We start from the raw sequence: 10,330 nt of genomic DNA, 5'->3' as shown, positions 1-10,330 counted from the left end.
ACCCTCATGCACTGACATCTCATCAGGACTCCAACCCGTGAACGTTCCAGGATTAGGTTTGTGGGGAGCCCAAGCCTAACTTCAGGGGAGTCCAGTCCTGCTCCTCCATTCCAACGCCAGGTGTCTAAGAGATCTGCTCTAGCTCAGACAAGAGTTCTGGGCTTGATGCAGGAATCACTAAGTGAGGTTCTCTGGCTGGTGCGGTGCAGACGGTCCGACTAGATGATCACACTGGTCCCATCTGGCCTTAAAGTCTAGGAATAACTTTATTGGGAATGGAGGGGGCTCAGAGCTTCAGGCTGTCCCACCATCCTAATGCCTGAGCTGAAGAGAGAAAGATGCCATCCAAACCTTTCCTGTTACTCCCCAGGTAACTTTAGAGGTTTCGGATTCCTATGTCACTATTGAGTCTGAGACCTGGATGAAATTCAGAAGATGGGGTGCATGGCGGAGGGGGGAGAATCCTGGGATTATGGGAACCAGGTGAGAACCCCAGGATGCCACAGCTGACCAAGCTTTCCCCTTATCTGGGATGGGGACTGTCTCTCTTCTCCCTCATGTCTGGATTCCTGGCTTATAGTCCCCTAGAAGCAGCTTTAACTATCTAATAAATACAAGCCAATTAGGGAACATGGTTTTCCCCTCACCCAGTTGCACACATGGTTCAATCCTGTAGCAGAGAGCCTGCCCCATTCCCATGGGTCAGAACCAGGCTAAAACCCTGGCCAGAGCCAGGACCTGTATGCCCTACCAGAGTTTAACACAGCTGGGTAACAAGGCTGTAGCCAAAGTATGTCATTGCATGATTTGTTCTTTCCTGTGTGGACAGAAACTGCCAGGTAATAGACATGGCCTTTTTTGGGAACCTCCCACCATTGCAGCTCCATCAAGAGTAGGAGCCCTAAAGCAGACAGGGTTCTAGACCACACTCAGTCACTGACTTGCTGGTGACCCTGGGCAAGTCCCTACCCCTCTCTGTGCCTCAGTTTCCCCTCCCGCCCCTTGTCTGTTTAAGTTGTAAGCACTCAGAAAAGGACTGTCTCATACCCAGCACAATGGGCCTCTGATTTCAGCTGTGGTCTTCAGGTGCAAATGAAACTCATATAAATTAATATTGTCTCCCAGAAAAGTCCAGTACAGAGCCAGTCCAAACCAGAGAACCAACAATAAATTATGAGCTAAGGAGGGGGTCATGTGCGATCCATTTTTAAGCAGAACTCAGTGAGAAGCCCTGTTTTAACACACAGGGGCCGGTTAGCCCTGGGTTCTGTTTCAATGTGGTTATTTGCGTAGTGTAGACAGGGCCTAAGAACCAGCCAGATTAAATGACTTGCCCCAGGAGAAGGGGGCAAATGCTTTTTGCTTCTCTAGCTCCTTCCATTCCAAGTTCCCTTGGTGCGTTACAGGTACTGTCCTCCACAGCCCCCAGTAGGCAAATCAACTCAGGGTGATTATCCCTTCAAACAGAGAGTGAAACCGGGGACCAGGGTGTTGGGGTACCTTCCCAGACCGTTTCTACTCAGGTAGAGAACACCGTGTGCTGTTCTGGGAGAGCACTTGAGCCAGTTCTCTGGAATCCAGAAACACAGTTCGAATCCAGACTCATCACTGAGGTTTCTCTACGGGCATTTCACAAAGCTACACCTGAGCTGATCAACGTACAGAATTATAAATCAGAATATATAAATATTTGAAAACAGATGCAGATTACAGCCTACATTATATTCCACGCTTTATGGTAGGTTTACTAATTGCAGGAATCAATCCCTGAATAGGTGTTAAGCTGTCCACGCACTACAAGGCTAGTGAGGAAAGCTGCAAATTTATGCCATATTACTCTTCTCCTTGCTCCTTCTTTATTTACTAGCCACATATTATTTACAAGGAATTCACACTTTGTCCACTGTTAGCCTCTGTTTCCCTTATTTCTGTTTTCTTTCATTGTTCATGCAAGGCCTACGCTGGGAAGCAAAGTGACTTGTCCAAAGCAGCAGTAGAAGAGACAGTAACAGACCACAGGTTTCCTGACTCTTATTCTGGCATCTTAAGGACAATGCCATCCCTCTCGGTCTATTTGCCTGCCTATCTAAAGTTCTTGAGCTGGGGAAATATTTGTCTATCCTTAACCCAGAGGACTTTACAAAGGAGAAAGCCAGGGAGATCCTAGAAATAACCAAGCAATTGGAGTTGAGGGTTGGGTGTAGAATGCCTTATTTTAAATCTTTCTGAACCGAGCTGAACAAAATCTGTAAGGATGAGTGAAAAGAGGCACAGAATAGACTGAGTCTATGGACAACTCTGCACTGGAAGTAAGGGGAAGCCTTTTATTGGGTCTGGGGTACAGGATTCTGCAATCAGTAACCCAAAGGTGTGCTCAAGTAATAACCTGCGGTTAAATAATGCCCTCCAGCTGACTTCTGAGAGTTCCCAAACTTCATGTAGCCAGGATCAAATCAGCCCTGGTGGGTGGGAGATAAATGATGGAGATAAAATTCCAGCAAAAGCAAGTTAATAACCCCACCAAAATAATAATTAGGTGAGTTTAAAAGGAAATGATGCAGCACTTTGAAGTCTGATCAACTTTTAATGTCCCATCAGGCTCCTAACCCATGGTTGCCCTTTAGTGTCTGAGTCTTGATTTTCCACATTTTGCCCTTTGATGATGGAAGCTGATGTGTTACAGATTAACAGGAGGAGGGATTGAGGAAAGCGCCTCCAGTCCTCAGAAACTGCAGCAGGTCTGATCCGAGGATCCACTTTCCTTTCTCGGGGCTTGTCTACACGGGGTACTGCCGAGAGAGGGCAAGGGATATGGGGAATCATTTCCCCTTAGAGTTAGAAGAGAGATTATAGAGCTAAGGAAGGAAGATGTAGGGAGAGGATGGGGGAAAGACAGAAAAACACCTGCAGTACAGTCTGAATTTACTCACAATCCCAGAGCCAGTTCTCTCTCTCTCTCTCTCTCTCCCTCTCTCCTGTGCCCATCTCTGCTCCTCTCATTTCGCTTTTGTTGCCCGGCTGGAAAACACAATAACTATTTACCGAAGGCGCATAAAATTCCCGCAGGAGTTCCAGTCCCTTCTCTGGTCAGGATATGCCCCTCTGACCTCTCAGTCCTGTCAGTTACCAATCCGTAGCACGCCTCATTTCTCGCCCTCGCCAGAGTTTTGCGTTGCTGGTAAAATCGAATCAATCCCGAATTGTCTCCACTGGTAACTTTCCTTAATTTTGAATGCGGTCGCTCCTTTTTAATTTTTTTTCTCGTCTAATTGTCGTTTTTTTCTCTTCTAACTAATAGGTCCCCTCAAAGAAACACTCATTTCGCTCAGTCAAGACAGATCAAAACTAAGTCCCAGCTTCGCCCTGGAGAAATTCAGCCGGGGGCAGGGGCAGAGAAAAGGGGCTCCTTTCTTTCTTTGATTAAATGGGTCCCGTAGACTTGCCAGCCTGTGTCTGATTTTTTTCTAAAGAGCGGCTCTCTCTGGCTGTAGAAATTCCGCCTGAAACAAGGGGCTTGGGTTACCCTGGAAAAGGGGGAAGATCTGATTCCGAGGCAGGTGCCTTGAAGGGGAATCCGGCAGGAAATCACCGGCAGAGCAGAGATGGTGTTGATGGTTTATTTTATTTCCAGTTGTTTTCCCTCCTGGGTAGTCGGGGAAACTTGCACCACACAGGCAAGCCGCCCTGCAAGGGGGTTTACGGACTGATTGGCTTCTAATTCGCGCCTTGTAATAACCACCTGTTCGCAAAAGGAAAGTGAAGTGATTTAGCGCTGGGTGTAAACGGCAGCGCCTCTTAAACGGCGTCAAGTCCGCTGCACCAGGGCAGGGAGCGAGCTGAAACTGACGGGGCTGTGACTGCTCCGGAGCGGGTGGCTCTCTCGGCAGAACAGAAATAATAAACCGTCTTAGCGGCTCCCTGTTCGCTTTCGGCGGCCCGAGTCGTCTCAGGGCACCTTGGAGCCAGAACCCAAATTCGGAGCTTCTGTGCGAAGAAAGACCCTGTTAAACAGCGATGTATCCTGCAGAAAGGAAGCCTTGCCCTCTGTTTTAATGGCTAGGGAACAAAACGCAGCCGCTCCTGTGAGCCTTGTTCTTTAAGGGTTTTACTTCCCTTTTGAAAACGACCTCCCGTTTTCTGCCAGCCGCAAATTGGATGTCTCTAGAAAAGCCTAAACTTTATTCTGTGTGCAAAGGGTCCTGCCTTTCCCACCCTCTCCCGGCCCCCGCGCGAGATGGTGGATACGAGCTGCTGCAGCGGCAGGAAAAGGAGCCGTGTGAACGCTGCAGGAGCGGAACGGCGTCTCCAGGCCGAGCTGATCCTGGTGAAGTCGCTTTCAAAACAGAATTTAAACCGAATTATTATTTTAAAAGAGAAAAGCCGACTGGGCATGTCTGGCAGGCAGAAATGGAAGCTCGATGATTTAGGAATAAGGACTAAATTATTTGCTCCACAGCAAAACCGACGTTGGGAAGCCCAGTTCAAACGGCTCCCGGAAAACAGGCAGCTGCTAAGAGTGACAGGTTTTGACACGTAAGCTGAACCTTCTGGGGGGTTACCTCTGTGCACATCAAATACAGACAAGCTTTTATGTTTAGATTTTCTTTTTTACCCACCGAGTGCGTTTGCAACAACACCAGCAAAACCCACCCCGAAATCCCCAAATCAAACACACAGAGCCCTGCCTTTAAAAACGATTTTTTTTAAAATGACTTTTTTCTTTTTTACACTGGGAAGAAGAATTCTTTGTTTTTACCTTCCCAGTGGATCATTGCGGATCTGAAACCGCAGGTCCCTGGTTTCTAAAGCGTCTAATTTTACTCCGCCAAAGTCGTAATGGTGTTTCCCGGTGGAGACTTGTCCCAGTGCTTGGAAGGCTTTGATCCTGAATACAATAATCTCCCTTCTTAGGTCGATAGCCTGCTCACCTCCATCTGTCTCTCGCCGGTGAGTCGTTTCACATCAGTACTGGGAAGATCTCTGGGTTTCCCAGCCGAGCCGGTGTGCGCGCAGGGCCTGGCGCTACACGGCGGTTTGATTCGAACCAAACCTCCCTTTTCCCCTCCTCGGGCGGAGCAATTTTCACTCCACTTCGCATTCAGCTCGAAGCCCTTTCTCGTGTCTTAAAATCCTAGTCTCCCCCACACCTCCAAAGGCAGCGGAACAAAAGGCTCCGGTGGTCCCGTCTATCAACCTCGGGGCCCGATCCCTTCCGGAGCCAGCGGACTCCAGCCTAAAACGCTCTGCAAGGTCTGGGGCGGGCAGACAGCGCGCCCATAAATAAACACACACCGGGATAAAGGAGACAGGTGTTTGCTCGCCGCCCGTGCGCGCTTAAACCCGCTTGCACCAGGCGGGGACCTTCGTTGGCGTCTCCCCATAAGAGCGTCTCGGTCTTTGTTTATTTGTTGCCCTGTGTTTATTTCTCTTTCTTGGAACCTTCTTCCTGCCCCCAGAGCCAATTCGACCGGCCCGGCCCTACCCCATCCCCCGCTTTGCGTCTCATCCTTCCCCTCACCTGCAGCCTCCTGGCTGGGTTTGCCAGGGCAGCAGTTTTGGTCTATTTGTTCGGAGCGGTGTTTGTACGTGTGTGTCTCCCAGCGCACCCCTCCCAGCCCCACTGCGGCCGAAGATGCCCAGAGGAAAAAAGAGGGGGAAACCCTAGGGGTCTGGGCAGAGATCTTGCTGGGGAAGGATCTGTGTTCGCGGCTGTGTGTTGCCTTGATCGCCCTTCCTAAGGGCCGTAGGAACCTCAGGACAGGAAAGCAAGAAGAATAGAAAGAGAGAGGGGTCTCCTCCCCCCCCCCCCGGCCTTATTTAGTAGTCCCCCCCTCCTCCTTAAATAGTCTTCCTTTCCAGCAAAAGGAAAAGATCGTGGGTTGCCTGCTTGGTGCATTTCAGCCCACTGGAGTGGAAAATAGACTTTACACCCTCATTGTAGCGGACGCTCCGGAGCAGCCCCCTCCTTCACAGGGTTAACAAAACTTCAATCAAAGTACGGACACTGGACTTCTCCAACAGGGAGCCAGAGCCAAAACCCGGGGTGAACTCTGCGAGAGAAGGGGTGGAGATCTTAGAGCAAGGGGAAGCGGGGTAATAACCAGGGCTCGGGGAGTTTGCACCAGCGGCTGGGAATTCGCATTGATTTTTTTCCCCACACGTCCCCCTCCCAGTCTGCGCCCTAATTAAAAACACCAGGTGCATTGAGTTGGCCGGTGGGGAGACGTCACAAAGCCAGAGCTACCCCGTCTTTGAGTCACCGGGGTCAGCCACGAGCTCAGAAAGTTAAGAATAATCAGGCCGACCCCAAAGCATGAGTGTACCCCGAGATCTTATTGTCCCGAGTGTCCTTTGATGTGAGAGATTTACATTTGCAACTGAAAAGAACCCGTCAGAAATTGTCCACCACTGAGCCGCGTGGTGAGACAGTCAGGGATGTCTGCCCATCTATCTGCACAGCGTTTATCTTCTTCCTACATGAGCACATTCCAGGACGTCTGTGTGTGCAACACACACTCACACAATGCATGTGTGTAGTTATCTGTCGGGGATGCTTTTAAACATGGATATGGTTCCTATAAACAACACAATCCACAATAATCAATTCTGCACGTCTTTGGAGCAGAAGCTCTAAAACAGTCTATTTAAAAGCAAACCAACCAAACCAAAAGACCCACAAAAAGACACATCGCCGCTTCTGAAACCAGCATCCTTTCCACAGCAGATCCTTTCTTGCCAGAGAAGAAATAAATCAAATTTACACGGGGAGAAAGTGCCTGCGTTTGCTGTCTGCTGGCTATGAAGGTGAATCTGAAATCTCCTAAGGAAATCAGGGAGCCCCAGAGCTGGCAGGCTGTCGGTGGGTAACATTAGGTGTTGTTTTTAAGGAATAACTGTTTGAAATAATGTGGACGCAGATTGTGACGGCGCAGCCTTAAAAACCTCCTGTTGCTCTCCTGGGTGCTGCGCTGCCCTGCGATTATGATCCACACCGCGTCGGGTTCAAAGTGGATCGAGCGATTTCTCTCCGAGGAGTTACACAACAAACACACCCGATTGAAAAGAGGGGGGTTAGAATCGACCCCCCCCCTCCCTTTAAGCAGCGGAGTGGATTTCGAACCCAAAGTCAAGGTCCAAGAACCCAGCGCTCGGTGTGCGCTAAATTCGGTGTGACTCGGCTTTTGGAACTGTCCCTCAAACGAAACACCCCTTCCTGCAAAGCGGAGCGAAGAAGAGGTGTGTGTGTGTGTGTGTTTGTGTGTTGGGAAGGGGGGGGGGCTTAGCCAATGGAGGAGCTGGGAGCCCCTGTGGCCGCAGCCCTGCCAAGTTTGCGTTGCTTCTTCTGCAAAGGCTCCAGTCCAGTTTTTTCAGGAGATCTCTCTCCCCATGTGCCCCCCTCCCCAACCTTAGGGCAGGTGAGTTGTCCAATCAGATGGTCCTTGCCAGGTACCAGTCTTATTTGTACTGCTCTCCGGCGAGCCAGCCCGGATTTGTGTACCGGGGTGTGAGTGTGCGTCTTGCGGGAGCGAGAGCCCCCCCCCCCCCACCCCAAAGCAACCAGCCTGCCTGCAGGACTCTGCTCTCCTCTCTGCAAGGGGCAAGTCTGCCTGGATCACAGCTCCCCCGGCTGCTTTCACCTCGCCGGGAAAGACACGCTTACCTGCTTGCACTTCTTCTGGGCTGGGGGGTGGGTGGGTGGGTGGGTGAGAGGGAGGGGGGCAGAGTTGTGTGTGTGTTGGGGGGGGATCTTTTGCGCACACACACACAAGGCACAGCCCCCTCCAAAGAGCTCACTCCAGACCAAACCATGTTCCAGCCAGCAGCTAAGCGGTGCTTCACCATCGAGTCGCTGGTGGCGAAGGACAATCACTTGGCTTCAGAGGACCCCATCCGACCTACAGCCCTCAACTACCCCAACCCCTCCGCGGCCGAGGCCTTCGTCAATGGCTTTCACAGCGCGGCAGCCGGCCGGCCCCTGTACAGCAGCCCGGAGCTGGTCTTCCCAGAGGCCGTGAGCCACCCCTCCTTGAGCGTCCACCCGCACCAGCTGGGCGCCTCCCAGCTCCCGCATCCGCACTCCTTCTTCGCCCCCCAGCACAGAGACCCCCTCAACTTCTACCCCTGGGTGCTGAGGAACAGGTTCTTCGGGCACCGCTTTCAAGGTAAATCAGGAATCGCCAGCCTCGGGAAGGGAGGGAATTTCCCGGGCTTGTCGCTGCCTCGGTGCTTTGCCTTGTCCCTTTCCCTTCAAAACGCACGGACAGATCTACCGGGCAAACCAGCCAGCCGGCCACTTCCTTTAGCTGGGGTGCAGGGAGCCACAAGGAATCGCGGGTCTCTGTAGGTGTGTGCTGGATATGTGTAGATCCAGGCGTATTCACACACACACGAAATGCAAGGGAAGAGTTTTAGTGCATTGAACAATTTCTTGCTGTTGATTTCTTCTTGCATTCAGCATGTTATCTAATCTATCTATCTATCTATCTATCTATCTATCTATCTATCTATCTATCTATCTATCTATCTATCTACCCAACTATCTATCTATCTATCTATCTATCTATCTATCTATCTATCTACCCAACTATCTATCTATCTAATCTATCTACCCATCTATCTATCTATCTATCTATCTATCTATCTATCTATCTACCCAACTATCTATCTATCTAATCTATCTACCCATCTATCTATCTATCTATCTATCTATCTATCTATCTATCTATCTATCTATCTATCTATCTATCTACGCCCATACACCCCCTCTATATCTATATCTATCTATCTATCTATCTATCTATCTATCTAATCTCATCTCTTTGCAGTGTTGTAAGCCCTCTTGGTCCCAGGATCTAAGAGAGCCAAGGTGGGTGAGATAAGGGTCTTTTAAAGAAACAGCGAGGAGTCCGGTGTCACCTTAAAGACTGACAGATTTATTTGGGCATAAGCTTTCGTGGGTAAAAACCCCACTTCTTCAGATGCATGGAGTGAAAAGCAATTGCTACCAAAGCAATTTCCCCTCTCTTGATCTTGACACCTCATCCTCAATTATTGGGAGTGGACCACATCCACCCTGACTGAATTGGCCTTGTTAACACTGATTCTTCACTTGTAAGGTAACTCCCTTCTCTTCATGTGTCGGTATATTTATGTCTGCATCTGTAATTTTCACTCCATGCATCTGAAGAAGTGGGGTTTTAACCCACGAAAGCTTATGCCCAAATAAATGTTAGTCTTTAAGGTGCTATGTGTATATATATATATATAATCGTATTGCATGCGTATACTGCTTGTGTATTGATGTGTATATTCTGAGGAAGAGTTCTGTGTAGCTCGAAAGCCTGTCTCATCCATTAACAGAAGTTGGTCCATTAAAAGAAATATTACCTCACCCACCTTCTATCTATCTATCTATCTATCTATCTATCTATCTATCTATCCCCACCCACCCCATCTATTTATCTATCTATCTAATTGTGATCTTGCCTGATACCGCATGCTCAGATATAGGGTATGTATCGCTATACGAATTCTTTCTCTCTCCAGAGGGCCTTCTGACACTTTAATACACCAAGATATTTCCAGTGCAACAATCTACACAAACAGTATATGTAGGCAATACAGTTAGAAACATGAATGTGTGTAGACGTGTATCTGTATATGTGCCGATTTGTGTGTGTCTAGATAAAGAACCACGAGACTTGAAAACACGGCATCGCTGTTTCAAGGAAAAAGAGAAATCGGAGGTCGATGTCGAGAGCGATATTTATAATGGATGAATGCGGTAGTGGAGATGTTGAAAAGCATCTGAGTGTATTTATATTTTAAAGTACAAATATGAACGAATTAATGAGCGTGTGTGGATAGAAAACCTGGGTCTGTAGTAAATCAAATGTTTCTTTTTAGAAGGATGATTGGATGTTGTTTTCAAGCCCTCTGGTTTTTTATTTTGTTTTGTTTTTTTATGATGATTTTAATTTATTTTTTGGTTTTTTTTGTTGTTGGGTTGGGTTTTTTTTTTGCGTGCTCGTTTTTATTTTCATGTAAACTAAACTCGCCCTCCCGGTCCATGCGCTGTTCCTGGCCCTATCTCAGGTCAGGGAGGCAGGGTAGGAAGCTCATCCACGGGCAAGGTCTGCGGCGATAAACCTGTGGCTTCGGCAGCCTTGTTCGTAAACTCCGCTCAGAGCTTCCTGGCTGGGCGTTGGTGGACGCAATCCCTGGGTAACTGTGAATCTAGTTTCCCAGAAGAAATACAAAAACCTGGAGCACGAAATGTAGGACTTGCTCTCCCACTTCCCAGGGCGCGCTGGGACTGGGAGAAACCTCG

General features: G+C 48.9%; 1 protein-coding gene across 1 annotated transcript in view; it reads left to right on the top strand.

The window, feature by feature from the left end:
• The first annotated feature begins 7,708 nt into the window (after nucleotides 1-7,708).
• The window catches only part of LOC125635144 (homeobox protein EMX1), a 26,673-nt gene continuing 24,051 nt past the window's right edge, over nucleotides 7,709-10,330 (top strand). The window contains exon 1 of the mRNA XM_048846427.2: nucleotides 7,709-8,162. Within this exon, the coding sequence (XP_048702384.1) occupies nucleotides 7,808-8,162 (355 nt within the window). The 5' untranslated portion in view covers nucleotides 7,709-7,807. The remainder of the gene's footprint in view (nucleotides 8,163-10,330) is intronic.

The sequence above is a fragment of the Caretta caretta genome, chromosome 4, assembly GCF_965140235.1.
Source record: "Caretta caretta isolate rCarCar2 chromosome 4, rCarCar1.hap1, whole genome shotgun sequence".
Taxonomy (NCBI): Eukaryota; Metazoa; Chordata; order Testudines; family Cheloniidae; genus Caretta; species Caretta caretta.
This window is presented reverse-complemented; position numbering and strand designations above follow the sequence as displayed.